Consider the following 22,430-nt stretch of genomic DNA (forward strand, 5'->3'; position numbering starts at 1 on the left):
GATCAGCGAGACTTCAGATCTCCTTCAGATTATATGCTCTGTCACGTCTTAATATATCAATCTCACCGCTCCCATACCCCAGTCATTGACTGAGTTAAGTCCTACTATAAACCTGTGCTAAGCTAAATATGATTGTGCTACAAGTGAGTTCACCACAATAGTCCAGCGCGCAGCGGCGGCGAGGTTCGAACCAGCATTCCTCGGATCTCGACTCAGTCAGTCCGTCACCTTCACCGTTGGACTATTGTCACTTAACACTACTTTTAAAGCGAATAATAACACTTCATACGTTTCCATAGTGTTTATTTTGATATGCCAAATCTTCTAAATTGTGTAAAAAAATATCCCGTAGGTACGTATATCGTACAGAATCAAAAATAAACTCTGATTTGAGTATCGGAAAATGGATTGTAAATTAATCTGACGGAAGCATGTGAAATGTTTTTCTTTGATCTGGCTTTGGTCGGACTTCGATTTGCAATTAATTTAACAGTTATCTAAATAATATAGATACTTGGTGTAATAAAATTCAAACAGATAGAGGTTTGAGGTTTATTTTTGTTAGATTCAAGTCGGTATTAGTTTCAGATTTTGTTTCGTATTTATGGAAAGCAGTTGTTCTTACTTCTTTTCTAAAGGCTAAAAGTATTTACCCAGAGATTTATTAGATTTGCCTCAATACAACTGGATTTATATCACAGACCTTACTACGCCCGTATACACAAACGACGCTTGCTTAAGTGAAGCAGCAAATCGAACGAACAGCGTTGAATAGAGCTCTGTGATTGGTTCGTGTGTCACCCTGTGCGTCCACGCGCACTGTGAGACCTCATAGTAATGTTTGTCAATATGGGCGTTAGTCTTTGTCGCGCGTCACGTAATTATACACTTTTAGAACCATTTAAGGAGAGTTTATTCAAATTGAAAAGTGACACCTCCTCCTATGACGATGCAAGCGGTGTAAGCACGAATTTAAGCCACAATACGTCAATTGGCGTGGAAATTTCCAAATATGAAATTCTCTACTATCATTTTACCATACCACGTGGTATTTGTGTCCATGAACGTGTAAAAAACAATATGATCAGTAACGTAAGAGTCATGTTCAAATACTTTAATGGCTCATTTAAATTAACCCAAATTCGGCACGAGGTGTCAACGGCCCCGTGACGTAAAAAAGCCGTAAAAGGCCCGTAAACGTCCCCGTTCAATTACGCACAATGGAGATGTTCCCGCGTTTTGTTTCGAATATGGGCATAAAGGATGGCGCCGGTGGTAGGGATGCTACTAAAGAAACCGAAGAAAATGAGAGAAAAAAGCTCATATATATTTTTAAACTATCAAGGGTAGTAATGCGGAGTCAACCGTGTGGTTCCAGCAGTGTAGATAGGACCACTACTTTTGTCATGGATCTCGTAAGAACCGATTAAGGAACAAACTATAATCACAACCTGCCTGGCTAGCATGGTAGGTCAAATCCTCTTACTTCTGATAAATAGAGAGGATCGTGCTCTTGCAGTGACCGCTAAATGATCCGATGACGATGATGGTGGAGAAGATGGAGGTATAGATAACGAGAATCGTCTTCGTCTATCTAAAAAGAGAGTGCATTCCAATAGCATTTAAGTACTTAGAAACATGAGACAGGCGTTAGTGTAAGTAAGCATAATAATTATGTTTTATGGTCACTTGTAGAGTCAACAGCACATTCGTCTATTAAGCATTTTTGCTTTAAAATAAAAAATAACGCCTATTGCAACTTATACGGACCAACCCTGAAAACAAAACACTAGACAGAACGTCATAATACAACGGGTGACTGTCTACAGGCAATAGCATAATAGTCCTTTTATTAGAAGCTATCAAAATATTTATATTGCGATGAATATGATCTATAAAAGGGCATAAAACTGTTATGACAGTTGTGTTAGAGTATTTATGTTGGCATATATCACATTGGAAAGAATAACGCTCGTCGCTGTCATGAATTCGATTCTTACGTGGTGGCAAAATAAAAGAAAGATTCCATTTTAATTGAATTGAATCGGTTTTCATTGTGTTTGAATAAATTCATTTATTGGAGCTTGTGGAGCGCGGAACGCACTACGTTGCAGTTTCAAGTTTGACTCTCGCTAGAGCCAAGTTAGTGTGATTAGCATTTAAACTCTGGAGTCCTTGAAGTACATTAGTAATATTTATATGTATCAATATACAAATATTTTTATCGACACACAAAGTCACTAACTCTATATTCTTTGGGGGTAGGCACTTTATATTATTGTTGAACCAACTTTTTAAAGACAAAAGTGTCTAAAACCAACTACACAGAAAAGTACTTTAAAATCACAACCAATAAAATCCGAACAAAACCAGCGTCAGAAGGTCAGTTTCATTGCCAGTTGTAAAACTCCGGGACATGTCCATTCCCGATTGTGATCCCATCAAAGCCAAGTTCAACCTTGTTCGGCTGATGTGAATCGGAATGGAGGGTAGTAAACTACTTTACAGACATCCGTGAATGGGGTGAATAGGGTATGTTTGCGAATTTTGGGATAAAAAGCTAGACGAACCAAAGACGAACATTTATTATAGGTCTTTTTTTTATCCACAACGAGGAAGCTTTTGGCCTGTATCTCACCTGATGGTAAGTGACGATCAGGCCGAAGGTGAAAGCGAGCTTTACCCGGAATCCTCAACCACGGAGGAACTGGCTATCTTACCTCTAACTGCCGGAACACAACAATGCTGTTAACATTGTTCTTTTGGCGACAGACTTAGGTAAGATGGTGGTAGCTAGCCAGGGGGACTTAGAACAAGCCCTACCACCAACCAAACCGAACAGAAAAATCTGCTCCAACTGGGAATCGTACCCGGGACCTCTGCGTCTGAAGCAGGTGGTCTTACCGCTAGACCTTAAATTGATGTGATGAAATGAAATTACTGTCATCATCACAATCATCATTTAGCCACAGGACGTCCACTGATGAACATCGGCCTCCTCCAATGATTTCCACATTGAAATGACTGTACATAAACTGTATACGTCGTCGTTGTTTCAGTTACACATGTAGTCCACTGCTGGATAAAGGTCTCCCCTAACCGGTATAGGTGTTCCGGGAAAAATTTGAGTGTTGGCACAATCTCAGATTTCCCAGAAATTTTGAAACCCTATTCGTAGGCCAGTTAGTAACAGGGCTTTTCACTTCGGAGTTAATTCGTGTTTGGGGTTGTTACTAGGCTGTTACGACAAGGTCTGATTTATAAGGTCTTTTAAACAAATTCTAGTCACAGAAACAGCTCGTAATTTGACTATGCAAAATTGTAGAGTCGCCAAAAGAATTAAATCCAGTACAAAATACTTTTTCCTTTTCCTAAATAAGGGATTTTATGCTCTTGGTAGAGAAGACAATTGATTTTCACGGGTAAAACTTGTGGATAATAAATGTCGGCACACTACTATTAATCTAGACAAAAATTACCACAAGAGCGACATGTATCCTATTCGGAGCGTCCCTGTGTGCTACTTAGTTATTTCTTAATACCGATATTCCTTTTCTTATTTCAGTACGATATCAGTCTAATATTTCTTACTCAAACACTTTTTCTTGTTTCAGACACATTATCAATCCATTACTGCAACCGGGAGGTCCACGTCGCCATATCGGGCGAGGAAAGCGAGGGGTACATCCGTACCCCAGGGTACCCCAACTTCTACGTGGAAGATGTCTGCCAGTGGCGGCTGGTGGCTCACCCTGAGCAGAGGATACGGGTGACTTTCCTGGACGTCAGTTTGAGAAGTAAGTTCTTTTGTTGGAAAGTTCTGGTCTTTTAATAGCAGAAAACTATTGGCTAGATGCCTGCTATTGCAGAAAGATGCAGATAGTTATGAAGAGGAAATAAAATGATGTATATCTTTTTTATAAATTCTGAACAGTAACATCAAATGAATATGTAGATTGAGGTCATTTTTACTAATGTAAACTTTCATACTCGTGTATGCTTTACCGAATATGATATAAGGATTTGCCATACTGGATCCGTTCTGCGGTCTGCGGTTAGGTCAAAGTGAACGCAGCCCGCATCTTGTATAAACAATATTGTCGGTCTCTGTACATTTTGTATTTAAAAACATCCATTCCCAATCTTTTTACAGGTATAGGTCCCTTCGAGAGCTCTTGCAAGGACTACGTCTCGGTCCAAGACTCGAACGGCGACTCTATGCTGTCATCCTGCGAGCAAGTGGAGCTGCCCTTACGCCTCACTAGCGCCACCAACGCGGTGGACGTGAAAGTAGAGGCGCGGTCGCAGGGCGCCTACCCGAAGAGAGGGGTGCTCCTGCATTATAAAAGTGAGTACCTAATCTTTTTTTATCCACAACGAGGAAGCTCTTGGCCTGTATCTCACCTGATGGTAAGTGATGACCAGACCGAAGTTGGAAGCGAGCTTTACCCGGAATCCTCAACCACGGAGGTACTGGCTATCTTACCTCTAACTGCCGGAACACAACAATGCTGATAACATTGTTGTTATGGTTACAGACTTAGGTAAGATGGTGGTAGCTAGCCAGACGGACTTAGAACAAGCCCTACCACCAACCAAACCGAACAGAAAAATCTGCCCCCACTGGGAATCGAACGTGGGACCTCTGCGCTTGAAGCAGGTGGTCTTACCACTAGACCACAGAGGCGGTTAAACAAAAACAAAAAGATCTTACAGAGTGGAAAAGATGATCACACTCGATTATTTATAAACTGTACAAGACTGTACAAGATATCCAAAAAACTGGTCACTGATCCTGAAAGCGCTTCACGAGCTCTATCAAACGATATCAATAATATAATCGGTTACAAAATACATAGGTACAGTCGACCATAGACCTCCTCCTTTTTTGAAGTCGGTTAAAAATAAACTGGATCTATACGAAAATTCAATGTTTTCAGCTTCCATACATTAATTTAGTAAAGCAACACTAAAGTGTTTTTTATAAGTCTAGGTTTTTAGAGGTTGGTAACCAGTATTTTTTCACAAATTACTAATATCCCTGTTAACTCCTTTTGAGTAAGCAAAACGTAATATTTTGCAATGTAAAGCATTAACTGCTTGTGTTAAACTTAGAAGTTTCCTAGTACTCTACATTGTATTATTAAAAATGTAACAAGTAACGCCATCTACAAACACTATTTCGAATCTGTACAGCGACATCTAGTGACGGCATTTGAAACTAAGTTTTCTTTCAGGCATTGGCTGCGTAACGCTGCCAGCGCCATCTGACGGTTACCTCGTGTACCGCAAGAAAGACGTTGCTCACTACATGTGCAACGTGAACTACGTTTTCGTCGACACCCGACAGAGGGCGCGATTAATATGGTGCTACGATGATAATAGCTGGAATGACACAGTGCCTTTGTGTGTGGGTAAGTCTATTATTATTTACATAATATTCTTAACATAATAAAACAAATTCTTGAAGAATTCAAAAATGTTGTTAATAATAATACCTATTATCCGGCCCGAAAGACCATTTTAATTCAACATTCGCGGTTTTTAGTTATAATTTGAAAGTTTATAAATATCATAAAATGGAATAAGTATCATAAAAAATGTGAAACTATAAATTCTTAAAAAGGGCCCGGTCATAAAGTGGCCTATAAAACCACTATTAACTGTCCCCACATCATAGAACTTGTCGATAGAAACATAAAAACTTCTTTTGAGGTTATTCCTTGGTGGGTGATCAAGGGAACACATGCACATGCGCGAGGGTTGCTTGATATCTCTATCCCAGTCGCGCCCTCCATTTTGGTACTAAAAGAACGAAATAGCATGATTCGAGTCGCTCACTACATGATTATTTACATTTGAATTGTTTGTGCGTTTCGTATCAGCTTTATGCCGTGCGTGATAAGGGTTATAAAATTGTGGACGGTTGTTATGGTATCATTCAAAAGGGCTTCCTTTACTTTAGTCGTTGGTAAATACAAGATTATTCTGTGTTCGGTCGCCGTCGCGGACTCTCGTCTGGATTCGGGAACATTTTGACACTCGCGCGTCAAGACAACACGTGTTGAAGTGAGTTCATACGCGCGATTTAAAATTTTTATTTTTATATTGTGCATTGAATTACAAATAAATAATTCGTTCTGTGACTCGTTGGTGGTTGATTGGAAGATTATTCTGGTCGGGTGAGAGTTGTAGTTAGGCATTTTTTTTGTTTAGGTTATTGGACTCTACGTCGTTGTTGTTTGGGATTTTACGTGTTTGTGACACGTTTTCCGGGAATATAGGGAATTTTTTTTTCCGGCTTTATTTTCCATGATAACTTAATGATACTGATTTATTATGTTTCATATTTATAAAGGAAAATGATTGAAAAATTTTAAATGAACCGCATGGTAAAGTCGAGGATTACAAGGCAAAAAGGAGGCAATTATTTTTTAGAAAATTAGATAACCATGTATGAATAAATCTCTACCTAATTATTTTAAATATTCCAAAGTCTTTGACAATAGCGCACTGATAATATTAGTAACAGTGATAAGAGTTCCGTTGGAAACAATGTGTGTTATCGGTTCAGTAGCCCAGTATACTCATTAACAATAAAATAAACTAATAAATAAACGTTTCATCGAGGTCTTGAGAGTAAAACTTACGTCACTTGTAAATAATGAAAACAATAATAAATTGCATAAATATAGCTACGTATCTATTCAGAATAATAACATTGATTCATAATTATTTCAATGAAAACTAATTGATAATGTCCACTTTACTCTATTTTAATTTGTACCTCCTCAAAGATTATCTCGACAAAAATAAAATAGACATTGTACTAAAAATAAACACTTGACCGCAATTTAGACGAGTAATTAAAATTACACTAATTACCTACTAATTGCTCTAATGTCAAAATACTTACACGCCTCTTGCACATAGAACAAAAGGCAAACATTCCTCTGATTCATTGCAAAATTGTTTTATTAACGTCTGTACAATAACAATAATAGAAGGGATTTCAAAGTTACCTGCTATCGACTCGGACGAACATTCGTGCCTTTGTCCTCACTAGATGTTACACAAAAAAGTATCTGCTCTGAACACTCTTTGTTGATAAATCGAGTAGGTTAATAGCTTGAGAACGCATCGGTTGTGCTTCCTTGTTAGCTCTCACTGATAAAATACAAACCGATTTCAAATTAACTCTTTTTAATAGCTGATACTGAACGAAAACTAGGGTATTTAGGCATGAGATTGTTGAATTTCAATATTAAAGGTCTTGTTCACCATCTATGGTTTAATAAGGGTCAAAACTATTTGTCTAGTACCCAACTACCCATATATCAAGCTTTGCTTAGTTTAGGACTATTTTTTCGAAGAAAAAAAAAACCATGACAATAAAAAGATTTTAACGCAAAAATACATTTACTTTTACTTGTTAAATAGTGTTTTAGGAAGTAACTATTTAGAACTTTACTCGGATATCGTGAAAGAGACCTCTGAAGTAGAGAATCATACTTCGCCGTTACAGAATACGAGACTTATGCCCGTTTTCACCATCAAACCCTAATTTTTAAGTGACCCCTATGGTAACAAATAACAGGAATTTTGTTTACATAGGGGTTACTTATACAAATTAGGGATTGATGGTGAAAACGGGCATTACGCTTGTATTATGAAACAAAGCTCGAATTTCGATCCTAACTTGAGAATAGAATTAAGATTGTGGTTGATTGAAATCCAATATTTGGGCCAATGTATTGTTTGAAGGCTAGTTCATATTTAACTGTTGAAATACAGAATGAAGCAAGTAATAACTAACTAATTAGAAATTAAAACGTTGTTTTGTTTTAAATTACAAATGAAGACTGCTTCTCTTTAGCGTTAAAACATGCTTTATCTATATTCAACCACCCTTATCAATGCAAGCCAGAGTTCAAATGTAAAACAAACAAAAAAGAATACATTATTGTCATAACAAAGACTGTTCTCTACATGACAAAGTCTCTACATGATTCACGGACTTAGGAATGATTTATCACCCGACACATGCACCTTTTAAAGGGATGACCAGCTGTCTTGACCTTTTAAGCTGTCAAATGTGACGCCATTTATACTGACAGAGGGACAAACGGGCGAAGGTCAAGGGTCACGAATGATTGACTTACTCCTATAATTTATTGGATATCATGTTTGAGATCCTACTTATTTTTCGTATCTCTACTTTTCTTATTATCTTATCAGGGACTTGATAAATATGTGTATCTATTAAATAATCGGTATCAACAATAAAGATCGAAGTATCCTTTGATAATGATTACAGTGTTGATTATTACTATCGAAGTAAATGGAATAACATTTTATGATGAATAGCTTATGCCATTTACATAATAATGTACTTCTAAGGCCAGGATATTATAAAAATTATGCGTTAATTATTTCCATTTTGTTTTCTGGTTGGTAGGAAACTTTCCAACTACCTAGTAGAGATTTTTTTGGAAAAAAATACAGCCATTATTCGTTTCATACAGGCTAACAGACGACATTACAATCGACTTTTTGCTATATCGCCGTATTTGTCAAGAGTTTAGCTTTTGTATAGTTATAAAATTGCTAAAGTATATTATGCCTACTAGTATATTTGTACCTATTTGCTACCTTTCGTGCTTAGACCACTGAAACGTGGTTTATTTCCTTACATTAGCCTACCATTTGGTTAAAAGGATATACATAAATTAAAGGGTAAAATATACAAACTTCTGGCTAGTAATTAGGTGCGTTAATTTTACCATACGTCAGGATTTAACAACATTGCTATAGCAATCTCGGTTCGTGATACGCTGTGTAATTAGCCACGTCGCGGACGCGTCACGCACCCGTCTCGCCACGCAACGGGCTTGGCTCAAGTCCAACTTTCCGTTTCCCAAATATTTATGAATCGGTCAAAAATAAAAATTTGTGGAGAGACGAAATTTCAAGACAATCCATTGGATTTCGAGCCGTCACAAAAGGGTTATTCATCTCTTTTGATGTATGATACGATGGGATACAAGTATTTTACGTGCGTTAAAAATATCCTTATTGAAAATGTATTTGATCCTTTGAAGTCATATTGTCTAGCCAAAAATAGAATTTCTTAGTATATCAGCCAAAATTTAAATTTGCGAATGTCTCTTGATATTGCTTATTTCTTATGACTGTTTTGGGTATTTGATTCAGGGAATCAATGACTTAATAAAAAAATGTTGTGTAGATACTAAATTAGATAGGGTTTTACTCCATGAATCATACTTTGATTTGTAGTTGATGGATTATTGTTAATAACACCTTTTGCGAGCGTCAAACGCAATATTGTATTAAAGCAGTACTCGTGTGTAAGTAATTCAGTGACGTAGCTTTTAACCACTCATTTTACTCGTTATCTAATTAAAATTAAACCGAAGGCTAACTAATTGGAAAATTAGCTTCTCGAAATTACAGTTGTTTTCCAATTAACGCACTTCATCCAAAATAGCCAAGGCTCTGGTGGGGCATGATTTAATTATAAAATACATTTTAAATTATTGTAGCTTTAAAAACTGTATTAAATAAATAATCTACTGTTCTTGATACATGAGATTAATCATTCTGACTAGGTCAGGTTAAGTGTTTTGAAGTGATTTGAAGAAGAATAATATTCTTATTTCAGAGAGTACTAAAACCACAAAATACTATTACATAAAAAACTCATTATTTTTTTACAAGTTAAAAACGTTTTTACACGTCCCAAATATAGCTTCTAGTCGTTTGCGAACTACAAAGTCCATTAATGATTATTTATTTTAATTTTCTGCAACTTCTCCTAAGGCATGAGAGTCGATCGGTCAAACGATATAAAGAACAATTTGTAGAAAAAGGTTTTATAGTCATATCCATTGACAATACTTTAATGAGCATAGAGCTGCTTTCATAATGTAATTATATGAATAAAGTAATTAATATGATCCTGAAGGCACAAAGGAAATGCCTTCGCTCGGTGCTTCAGTAATTTGTTAGATTCGGAACGCCGGAGCTAGTTTGATAGATCTTGTTGGTTTTAATTAGTCCAGTCAAAAGCAAAAAGCGATTTTTATAATCTTTCTAGTTCTCTTTCAATAACTAAGGCTGAGTTGCACCACCTAACTTTGACCGTAACCATAACGATAACCGTTGCTTTTTGTATGGAGTTTGACAGATTTTTGACGTTTGTCAAAGTTAAAGCAAGATGGTGCAACACAGCCTAAGAGATTCTGACTGATTAAGATAAAAGGGCGTTATGTTGCAGTAATTATTTTTAAGGACGTTCAAGGCACGGTAATACAAGGGTAATTCAAGGGGTGATTTGTCCAATGCCTGGTACTCGTATAGAACGTCATCCACGAAGACGCGCCCCACCAATTTTTGGTGGAGGGAATCGCCGGAAGAATGGTGGGGCGCGTCTTCGTGGATGAAACGATCTATTGCGTCCAATGATTAGAAGTTTACATTATTTTGTAATAATACTCTTTTTTTTATTTGAGTTGAACGGCTATTCTAGTCCAATAAAGTCCTAGTATCACTGCGACCGATACTATTGTGATCGTCAATAATACTCAAGTTTTATTTTTTCGACTAAAAGTAGGCTATGTCCTTCTCAAAAGTTCAAACTTTCTCTAAAGTAGGTAAGTGCTCTATTTATACCAAAATTGCTTCAGGGATTTATGCTTCAAAAGTCTGTCTACCTTTTCACGATTTTGGCTTGGATAATAATCCTATTAAAAAATTTACGTTGATTTGTAGCTCTTGGTCTTACGGATGACTAATTAAAAATATAATAAAAGTAACGAAGATCTTGAAATGTCAGTAGGTTATGAAATAATTGGTCTAATTATCAAAATAGCCGTGTCGAGGTTAAGAAATAATTATCTGAAAATACCTGTTTCTCTACCGAAATAATTTATTTTATGTAAGTTATTGTTCAATATCGAGTAGGTAGCAGGGTAATTCTATACTTTACTGTTAATTTAGAGCCTGACCGTCTTCAAATGGGCCCTTTATTGTGGTTATAACAATTAAAGCGAGTCCTAATTAATAACCCAATCCGCAGGGCTTTCGTGACGGGTCACTGACTGCTTGAGTTATTTTGAGGATTTGTGTAGCGATATTTGAGGCAAATTAATACCTTGAGTAATCTGTAATATAAATAAACATTTCTGGTGTGTAATACCCACTCCATAGATTTAGCTATGACATTGTATTTTGCCACAATAACATGCCATAATGTATAGTTTGAAGAATAATTTGTCTTACTATATTATTTATTCAGTACTTTATCCTTACAGACGTCTTCAATTATACTTGTACCGATGCACAGTGACTACATCAGTTAAGACTTAACTTTTTTATTCGAATATGTAACTCAACAAAAAACTTTACCACCGCGAGTTAACAGCGTACATCGCCATCTAGCGGCGAGTAGTGCAAATCTGTTTGCGTATGCGTGATTACAATTAAGTGGTGTAAATACCCGGGGTCGTGGAAGTTTATATGGTATACGTGTCCGTCATCAAGACGCTAGTAGAGTTCGGGTAATTTTGCTCGTAAAGCTAAGGTTATTAGGTCAGTAATTAGTAGATAATGTCATAATTGGAATATGTTATTGTTTAGCGTATTATTGAAATGTAGATAGATCACGTTAGTAAAACAACAGATCGTTGCGGAATAAAAAAAAAATGTGTCAAGAGCGCTTCTATAGTTTAGTAGTGGTTAGTGAATAGATTGTTTTCCGTCATCTTGGGTTCTTTCATGAGATTCAATATTTGAAAAGAATGTATCTTTTTATGCTCGTAACTGTGCCTCGATTAAGAAGTAGGTTGGATCAAACAGCTCGCGGTTAAGCTTCATCAGACGTAAGGCTGCCCATAAATTCCCAAATCAGGGATTTATACCGGTTGCAGACCAAGAGCTAAGATAAGTTAGTTTCGTTTAGCTCGCATAGCTGACGCAGTTTCCCATAGAATTGGCATAGTTTTCAGTCTACACACGACTATGGGAAACTGCGTCAGCTATGCGAGCTAAACGAAACTAACTTAGCTTAGCTCTTAGTCTGCAACCGGCTTTAACCTCGTAGCTACCAAAAGAGTCTTAAATTCCACATAAAACTTGAACCACTCAATTAAAAGTACATTATTCAAGATACGCGTTTCACGTAGGTACTCAGATCAATACGAAGTGTGAAGTGATCAAACATTCATTTTAAGAATTCAACGTTCGCGAACAATCTGCCCCTTATAAATTACGCTCAGCAAAGCGCGAGCGATCCAACCTTTCGTAAGGCCCGGTTTCCACGAAGGCGGAGCGGAGCAGAGAAGTATTTTGAATGACCAATTAGATTTCATTATTTCCACATGTCCACTGAAGCGAAGCGGAGTGGAAATGGATCGATCAAACTAGTAGGGCAAAAATAGAATGAGACATGTACAGGCTCCTTAAGAGCATTTGACTATTTGTAAGTACTAATTTAATTAGTCTACATAAATAAAGATAATTTTGATTCGATTTGATTTGGGGAAGTGTCAGGCGGACTTGTTTTAACCGCTTTTATTAGGTCGTCGTGCATGTAACTATGTAATGGAATCTAAGAATCTGAATAAAACGCACTTCTAATTCTTGTATCATCATGAAACTTGGCAATTATGTAAATTGGATGACAATAACTACAATATTTATTAATTTTATTTATTTATTTATAAATATTATGGTACCATCGAGCTGGTCTGATGATGGGACTAGAAGGCGGCCATAGGAACTCCTAAACGAAACGGCAGAATCGAATCGAGTTTCATTGGATTTGTCTTTTCGAGCACTTTAGTGCTAGATGATGTCCAGGCTCCTGATGATGGAGTCGGGAGGTGGCCAAAGTGTGTTTTATGTTTTTTAAACTATTAATTTTTATTCTATAGAATTTGATACGAAGCTGCGGCGGAGCTGTGCGGTGTTCCATAGATATCAATAGACTGACAGCTGACAGCTACGCACAGCTAACACATCTCCCTCACTTTCGTCTCGTCTCTTCTCCACTCCGCTTTGGTGGAAATAGCCTGCCAGCTTCGCCGCACATCTCCTTTGTGGAAACTGGCCTTTATAAATTACGCTCAGTAAAGCGCGAGCGATCCAACCTTCGCGATACGGAGAATATTTGAAACGAATACCGCTTTAACCCTTCATAAATGGGGTAATACCCGTGTTTTTGTACAAAGGGTGTGTTGAGATGTGTGTAAGTTTGTACGGACGGTTATCGTTTTTCTTTTGGGTCCAGACAATCATGACCGCTAGTTTATACTCGTATTTGTCTACGTCCAGTAGAGTTCAAGGTTAGAGTTATAGACAAAAATTTAAAAATAAATTTAAATTTACGATTTCAGACAGCTATTTTCTATTAGAGAGGTCAAGATCAGGTTTTACACAATTTTTTTAAAAAGATACCTCAGATTTCAAGTCAGGTGAAGTCACATTAAACAGAGCTTAAAAGGAGTCGATTAATTAAACTGCTTTGTAATTTTTAACCGACTTCCAAAGAAGGAGGAGGTTCTCAATTCGACTGTATTTCATTTCTAAAAATAACCTGTCTATTATAGGTACATTACAGGAATCTAACTTGTCTTCAAAGACCCTACTAACAGATGACTGTTTACTCAATTTCTACCTTTAAAATTTTATTAAATTACATTAACATGCATTATCGAAGATTGTTATTCTTTGATTTTTTTTGGCGTACATTTGCAAAACCTTGAAAGAAAGCGTCGCAACAAACTCGGTCGCTAACAAAGGGTGAATTTACTCGACGACTAAAACCACAGTTTTTATTATAAAATCTATTTATATAACGAGCCAAATCTTAACTGTGTCAAGCCACGGCATGCATGACATGGCGTCGTTAAGTGGCTTCCCTCATTAACCTCTGAAACGACTGTTCATTTACAGAATAACACGCGTTTCGTATGTGGTCTAGCTATGTCACCGTTTTTAAAGACATCCTCTATCTATACTTGTACTTTACATAAAAAACATATTTTACAAACGTTTGGATGGATGGAAAACGGATGAATGTTTCAACTAAATGTTTGTTACTCCTTCACGAAAAACTACTGGATGGTTTTTGATGGTATTATTTCACAATGTCGTAAACTTCAGAACTGTACAGGCGAGATTAGAATGAATTGATGAAATCAAGGGAACTTTTTTTTTCAATTCAATACTTAGTTAGTTCCAGTCAGATTTTAATGTGATGCGGAAAAATAGGGAATTTCTTCCCAGAATTTTACTGACTTACCATTGTAAGTTTGTTTTCAATGTTTGTGTTGTGTACCTACAACATAACATGGCATTAGGGTAGAAGTGCATTAGAAATGTATTCTCAAATCCCAATTAACAAACAAGATAGATTCAAGTCTGATTTGATGAATCCCTTCTCGAGTTTAGATTCATTCATTCATTAGTTTTATTACAGGCCTACGTCTTCCATAAAAGTAGAGGTTAATAATACACGCTCGTAAGTTTAATAAACAAGGAACAACCTAATTTTATAGACCTAAGTTGAATGACCCGTTTCCCAAAATTCTCTTTTTTAAAATATTTGTGGTTTCAAAAAAGATTTTCCAAGACAAAAGGTGTTTTTAACGTTTGACTGATGGAGAAAGGTAAAGACATTTTTATGTAAATCGGCTTATGTCACCCTCGCGGTCGGTCTTTAGTTATTCCCTGGACTCTGAGAACATGGAAATGACCAGTAAGCCATGTGTGAAATAAACTACATTTATCATCATCAGTCTGCCCTTTTTGTTGGCTCTCAACACACATAATGTACCTACACAGAGTTGTTTTATGTTTTGTAAAAGCGGAACCTTTATAAAATCCCTCGTGCGTTGGTTAATACAGAGAATTTTGGAAGGAAATCTCTTTACGTTTGATATTTAATGCCCTGAAAATTTATACTTTGAGTAATTTGGAGTTTCGAAAACGTATTAATTTACAGATACTCGTAATTTTCAAAAAATATTGTGTGTTATCTCCATTTTTCATAAAAGATTGTGTAACCAAACATTTTACTCATGTACCTACTCGTACATACTTATTTTAATTATGTAGCCGAGAAAATATAAAAAAGAGACGCATTTTAATCAAGCTGCGGGAAATTCGTTCTCGAAAAACAAACCTTAGAAATGTCTGTGCCTAGAATTGAAAGCAGAAGTTATTATATGACTGTCAAATGCAGTATTTGCCAATTTACCTCCGTTGTATCGAGACAAACAATAAACATTCAACAATAAAACCTGAATTAGACCGATTAAGCCCCGACACGAACGCTATAATTCACGGTAGCGCCAACAAAGGGTACAGTCGTCACTATAATTAAACTCGTTAAGTCCGTTTTACGAGCCGACTGTACTCATCGACCATTGAAAATAAGACTTTATTATTGAAACAATAGGGTTGACTAGACATGCCGATTGAAGGTACGGTTTAGCTCGGCCGAAGGGACCTATAAAGCTGGATGCATATTTGTAGTCAAATTGCGTCATTTATTCATCGAGTGCGCGTATGTAGTTGAAAACTCATCAAGATGGCATAATTTGTTGCTTTGCGTTTTTGTTTAATCATTATTATATTATGAATTTTAAAAATAATTTATTTATTGTTTTTTCATCGGGACACAGAATAATAATATAGGTACTTCGATCGGAACCACATTTGATGTATCACTGCGATGCCATTTTGCACTTATAAATGGTCGGCATTATTGTATCACTGTCATCATCGCTATCGTAATATTATTATAGGCTAAGTGATATCTGCATGATATTGTACATTCAAGACCGTGGTAGAATTTTTGTCAGTCATTCAGAAAATAATGTGCAAGAGAAATCATAATAACAGTGATAGAGATACGAAACGCCTAGTGTGAACGCAGCTTTACAGTCGACTTTGTGCAGGGCTGTCACACATTGTTGATTGAAGACAAGACGGACCCAAATGGGGTTTAATGTTTCAATTACGTATACTAATTGGCCAAATTTGCGGTTCTCGTGTTGGTATAGATATGAAATTGCGTGCAAAGAGGCTTTTAAACCGGATCCCTTTGAAGGCATGACTTATTCATGGCGGGATCGGGCGGCCATATTGCTTTCAGAGGGAAATGGATTAATGATGGTTTCGTTGTCTGATTTTACATTGTGATGCGTGAAATGGATCTGGTTTATTTTTGCTATCATTAATTTTGCTGGCGAGAAAAGTTTGGTTTGTTGTTTTGTGAAACCAAGACATCAAAAAATTTAAATAAAGAGAGAATAGGTGTAAGTGCACGTAATAAATTAAATTATGTACCGCATAAATCAGAGTTAACAGTTTGATTCACACAATATCAAAGTTTGCTACCCATCTCAGACTTAATTAAATTCGGAGTTGGACGACCAAGGCGTGGCAGCCCTAGACCTCAGGGGGGCCATACGTCACATTAGTTATGGTCCGGGGCCTGTCTCGGGTTCCCTGAATTATCCCATCCGTCACCCCTTTGAGGGTCCCGTACACTTGGGGACAATAAAAGTTGAAGTTTGTTCTTTATCGAGAAACTTTTGACGATCGAACGCTTTGCGGGTAGATTAAGTTGTTTCTGGTTCGGAAGACGAGATGTGTGTCGAGGGAATAGTGGTACAGGCTCGAGAAGTCAATCGTCTCTTTTTTTACTTCAAATGTTATTCTTTATTTGGAAAGATATTCCTTGTGGTCTGTACGGCTAGCACGAAAAACTTTCGAGTTCGAATCGTTTGCGTATTCGAATCGAATCGTACGAAAATTACAACAGCGCCCTTGTGAACGTGTTGTAAAGTGAAAATGGTTGCACGAAACTTATTTTGGGAATCAAAATTCTCACGTTATCGTTTAATTCGAAGATTGAGTATCGAATTTTATCGAATACCAAAACGATTCGAAGACGAAAGTTGTTCATACTAGCTAGAGGTACTGGTCCTGAAAGTGTATTTTTATCTTGTGATGACTCATCTTTGAAATAAATTAGTACTGAGCTAGATCCTCACGTTTTTTTAAACTTCATGAAATATCTCTCTTGAAACAATTTAGGTAATTTTTGAACCTAATCACTTTTCCATAACTACATGTACTCATTCGTTTGGGAGCTAAGTATGATGCCAAAGACTTAAACTAACTGTGGCATCTAATTTAGTTTAAATATAGATGATTGTGCACCGAAAATGTATATAGTCTGATATGCTGTCGCTGTACATAAACAATCCTACCCTTCTTTTCCGTTGTGGGTTAAAAATGGTAGTACCGGTCAACGGACTGTCCCTTTTTAAAATATGGACTCCATTTCGCTGGCATGTTTTTCGGAGTGTTGTAATATTTTATTTTTATATTTCCGCATACATATTCAAGCGTGATCAATATACTGGATTTGTTACAATATTTTTCACGCGTTTAGCGTGTAGGCTTCGTACTATTCTGTGCTTCAAATCGAAAGGTAAATAATCTGAAATGTATCGACATTCAAAGCTTGCATTTGATAAAGTTGTAATACGAATATTATAAGTGGAAGTGGTTTTATAAAAGTAAGAATCAGATCTTAAACTTTCGCGTTCCATTTCAACAAAAATAGTAAGACACGGGTCTTACTATTTTAGTTAAGTAAGAATCAATAAGAGTTGTTGATAACGTTTTACCCTACTTTGTGAATTAATGACAACGAGACAATATTAGCCGCATAAAAATAATCTCCTAGAATAGCTTCGATCGACGATGTTTCATTTAAAATTAATTCGTTTTTGCCACTAACTCGTTTAAGCAACGTATAACAGCAATATTACTTAGTTAAGGTTAAAAACACTACGATGAGCCCCCGGGGTGCAATTGGCTCATGCTCATAACGAGCACTATTATCACTAGAAAGACCAAGGCAGTCAAATTGGCGGCAAAGCAATTTCATTGTTAAATATTTCACAAACTATGTTTTTGTTTCTTTTCATATTTTATGACTTTTCCTAATTTACTATTGTTAAGCTAAATCTATATGAAAAAGAAAATAACAATATGTTGTATATGAGTTTCGATGACAAATACCTACTAAGACCGCGCACCGTCAATGTGACCGCATACATATAAAGGCGGCGATAAGAATAGTAAACAACGATTTCTTCAAACTAATGTGGGTACTTTTGTTTTTATTTATGTTGAATTGAATTCTGAGTAAGTTGTTACTGCCTACCTTGTTTACATTTTACAGTAGACATTGGTTTCGTTCGGTGAGCAGTCGTGGTTATGTGGTTTCGAAACTAGTACAACCCTATTTCCAAAAGGGCCGAAACGTAACCACTGAAAACTTTTTCACGTCTCTAAATTTGGCTAAAAAAGTAATGGTCTAAAAGACTAGTATTGTTGGAATAATGCGGCGTGCAAGACGAGAAGTACCACCGATTTGTAGAGGTATTCATACTAACTATAAGATATGAAACTTTCATAATGAAAACCGAGACCGATATAACCCTTACTTCCTATCAAGGAAAACCAGTAAAAATTGTTAATATTTTGAGTACTCTACACCCCAACGTCAGCATAGATACTGATAAAAAAAAGCTGCCTGAAACAGTTGAATTTTATAATGCAACAAAATTTGGTGTAGACATCATCGATCAAATGGCACGCAAATATACCGTAAGAGCTGGAAATCGGAGATGGCCTGTTCACGTTTTTTACAATATACTTGATTTAGCAGCTATAAACTCGTGGATTCTATATCAAAAAGTCACAGGACTAAAAATTTCTCGTCATGATTTTATCCTTCAACTAGTGAGCGAACTACGTGAAGAGTGTGAGAAAAAAATCCACTTCAACTGCGACTCAGAGACAAGAAACTTATTCTCAAAACAAGTGAACCATGTACTACAAACATTAAGAGGCGGCAATGTCAAATCAATAGTAATTGTAAAAAAAATAAAACATGTGAAAACTGCACTATCTGTAAAAAAGCTGTTTGTGGAAAATGTACAAAAGAGTCAAAAAAAACTATTACTTGTTACAAATGTTACTAATTTTAATGCTTAATTGTTTACTACTATTAAAAAATAAATTTGCATTATTTTTATTTAATTTTTTTATTTAAAATCTGTAATAATTTCATAAGTATTCTCACTTAATCTCTAGTACCGTCAAATTGACTGCTGCGGTCTTTGAAGGTATAGCATGAAGCCCGGCCCTTCTAGTGTTATGTATTCTTTATTTAAGCCAAGCTTATTTTTGTGAGCAAATAGTACCAAAGTGCACATTTGCACAATTAGTTCGTTTAATCGACGTGCTATTAAGACGTTTGTTTTTATTTTGAGCATTCTTATTTCTTCTTTATTTCCACTTTTTTTTATGAAATCAGCCTCAAAATGAAATGAATTATATTCTCATAATATCATACATTTGCCAGTCCATGGGAACCATTATTTATCCTGAGGTCATCCATTACTGTGCCATGGGCACGAGCGAGCAGTGATGATAATTCAACATCAAGGGACCTATATGCTTTTTATCGTCTTTTCTATGAATAACATATTTTACTGGTATTTTACATAATCAACATTCATTGGTTTGCTTATTTTTTCAATTTTTTGTAGAGCACGTCCTAAGACTCGTTTTGTGTAGTTTTAAGGACTCTACACACTAAGCCCACCGACCAGCTTGTTGTCGGCGGCTTTATTTCAAAAGAATCATGTCGACGACTTATGTCGTGGGTTTGGTGTTCTGCATAAGGATTTCTTTTAAACGTGGGATAGGTTTCTATTTGTCAAAGATTTAATTCCTTCCACGACATGGAGTGTTTGTATAAAACAACAAATAAGCAACTCCTGAGCGTTCTCTACTCGGATGTTTGATACAACGGATAACTTGCTACAACTTTTATCAGTCCAATTAAAGTATGGAGAGATGTATATTGTACAAGTTTTATCTTCGTATTCGAAAGTTTAATAAGTTTTACGGGAGTTGTGTTAGAATATCTATAACATGTTATTTTTAGTTTCTTTTATGGACTTGCGATCGTTATTTTGACTAAATTACTCAAGTTGGCACGGGTTGTTGTTCCTAAGTTAAGTACACGTGTTTCATTAAGTTATTGAGTTGAATTATCTTAGTTTTTTTTTAATTTAGTGGTAGATGGTGTTCAATCGATAGTACATTATTAGTCACGTGACTGAAGGAGAGTCAGCCAGCAGTCCAAATCGTCCCTTTTGCCACTGGTAAATTAGAGAGGGTCTTCCTTCTACAGTGGAGACTGACGCCCGTATTCACAAACATTACTATGAGGTCTCACAGTACGCAGGGTGACACACGAACCAATCACAGAGCTCTATTCAACGCTGTGTACTCGAATTGCTGTTTGTGTCTGTTGTTTGTGAATACGGGCGTGAATGACCTAATGATAATAATGATGGTGATTCTTGTGATGATGATGACGATTGTGGTGTTGATGGCGATACTAATGATAATGTTTTTCCAGCCGAGGCGGCTGCGAAGGCCGGCGGGAACGATTCGGCTCCTGGGCACGACACAGACGCGAAGCTGCCGCCGCACGAGCAACCAGACATGATAGTCGGTGAGTGGACATTTGTTTTTTAATAATTTCTTCTATCTACACTCGGCATCAAATAAATCGCACCTCCCGCGACAAGCACTTATCAAACGTATGCATCCCCACTTCCCACCAACATTGGTACCATTTGAAAGCCTAGTTTTTACCCTAAAAATGTGTCTTTACAAGAATCCAGAGTCACTTCTTCAAAAAATAGGTAGTTACGCTATAGCCATTTTTTATGACTATAAAACTGTTAAGTTGGGATTAATCGCTATCCATCTGTTAAAGAGGACACGTGAGATCTTTATTTGATTTTATAACCATAAAAATTGGTCTAATTGATCCCAGAGGTGAGCCCAAAGTGAGGTCTATTTTCAAGTCACATTTATGGTATATGTTAATCATTTATTTAGAAAAAAAAATGTATTTTTCTTAAAGGATATTTATTGGGCTTTCAAATAACACCAATATTGTTGGGGTACCATGATTGTGTCAGAAGAAAATCTTTAAAGTTCGCGTCGCGGAAGGTGCGGTTTATTTAATGTTGAGTGTATGTCATAAAAGTACTTAGTTTTTGATGGGTTATGAATTTTGATTTGTAACTACAAATCCAGGGCTACTACGAAACGCTGTTTACGTAGATTCGGGTCTATCTGTCCTCGTCTCTCGTACTAGCATCTTAAATTGCTTTGCGTGAGAGTGATGGCAACATTTGAAACTTCGGATAACGTTTTTCGGAGTAACCCCGATTGTTCTATATCGTTCGTTCGTTCGTTTCAGCCAAATGACGTCCACTGCTGGACAAAGGCCTCCCCCAAGGTTTTCCACAATGAACGGGTTCTAAATGTTCTATATGCTGAGAGAGAAATGAAACTGTGGGAAGCCACCTGTGTACTTCAAATCTAATCAGGCTCTGAATAGGTAGTTTTCTACAATAGATATTTTTTGTCATCTGGCACGAGCTACGAAAGCCAAATAGGTTAACTTCATTCAGGATATTATTGGGTATAAATATAATGTTTCCAGTAACTCACAATAATCAAAAATCAAAATCAAAATCAAAAGTATTTATTCAGTTTAGACCATCAGTGGCACTTATGAACGTCAAAATTATTATAGAAAATAATAAAAAAGAAAAGTTAGCCCTTATGGGGCACTTTACATGTCTCCTTATCTTTTGGGCCCTACCAGCGCTTCGAGACAAACATATGGCAAGTGCTGAGAAGAAACGCCGGAACAAACTCAGACACCACTAATTGCCGGGAAATATCTAACGCTAAGAATAACCAAATTCGAGTACATCAAATATGTGCAGACTGAACTGACCACGCATCCTTGTCATCAATATAGTCTCGAACCTTGTAGTACCCTTTGGACATAAGGGTATTTTTTATATGTATCTTAAATTTGTTTATTGGTAATTCGACAAGGTTGTGTGGTATTTTGTTAAATATGGTAATACATTTCCCCAAGAATGAATTACCTATTTTATGCAACCTAAAAGATGGAACAGCAAGTTTATTCTTATGTCTCGTGTTAAATGAGTGGACGTCGCTTACTTCTTAGTAAATAAATGTAGATGTTTACGGACATACATAATGTTATCAAATATATATTGCGAAGCCACAGTCAATATATTGATTTCTTTAAAAACTTCTCTAAGCGAGTCACGTGGTTTAAGACCGTATATTGCCCGAACAGCTCTTTTCTGTAAAATGAAAATTGATTCTATGTCTGCTGCTGAGTCCCACAGTAAAAGACCATAAGACATAATACTATGAAAATAACTAAAATATACAAGCCTTGCTGTTTC

At 36.4% G+C, this 22,430-nt stretch overlaps 1 protein-coding gene across 1 annotated transcript in view; it reads left to right on the forward strand.

Annotated features, from left to right (window-relative positions):
* The window catches only part of LOC135088184 (uncharacterized), a 141,351-nt gene that overhangs the window by 100,896 nt on the left and 18,025 nt on the right, over positions 1 to 22,430 (forward strand). The window contains exons 4-7 of the mRNA XM_063983074.1: positions 3,615 to 3,797; positions 4,154 to 4,348; positions 5,238 to 5,414; positions 20,543 to 20,638. Of these exons, the coding sequence (XP_063839144.1) occupies positions 3,615 to 3,797; positions 4,154 to 4,348; positions 5,238 to 5,414; positions 20,543 to 20,638 (651 nt within the window). The remainder of the gene's footprint in view (positions 1 to 3,614; positions 3,798 to 4,153; positions 4,349 to 5,237; positions 5,415 to 20,542; positions 20,639 to 22,430) is intronic.

The sequence above is a fragment of the Ostrinia nubilalis genome, chromosome 3, assembly GCF_963855985.1.
Source record: "Ostrinia nubilalis chromosome 3, ilOstNubi1.1, whole genome shotgun sequence".
In the NCBI taxonomy this organism is placed as follows: domain Eukaryota; kingdom Metazoa; phylum Arthropoda; class Insecta; order Lepidoptera; family Crambidae; genus Ostrinia; species Ostrinia nubilalis.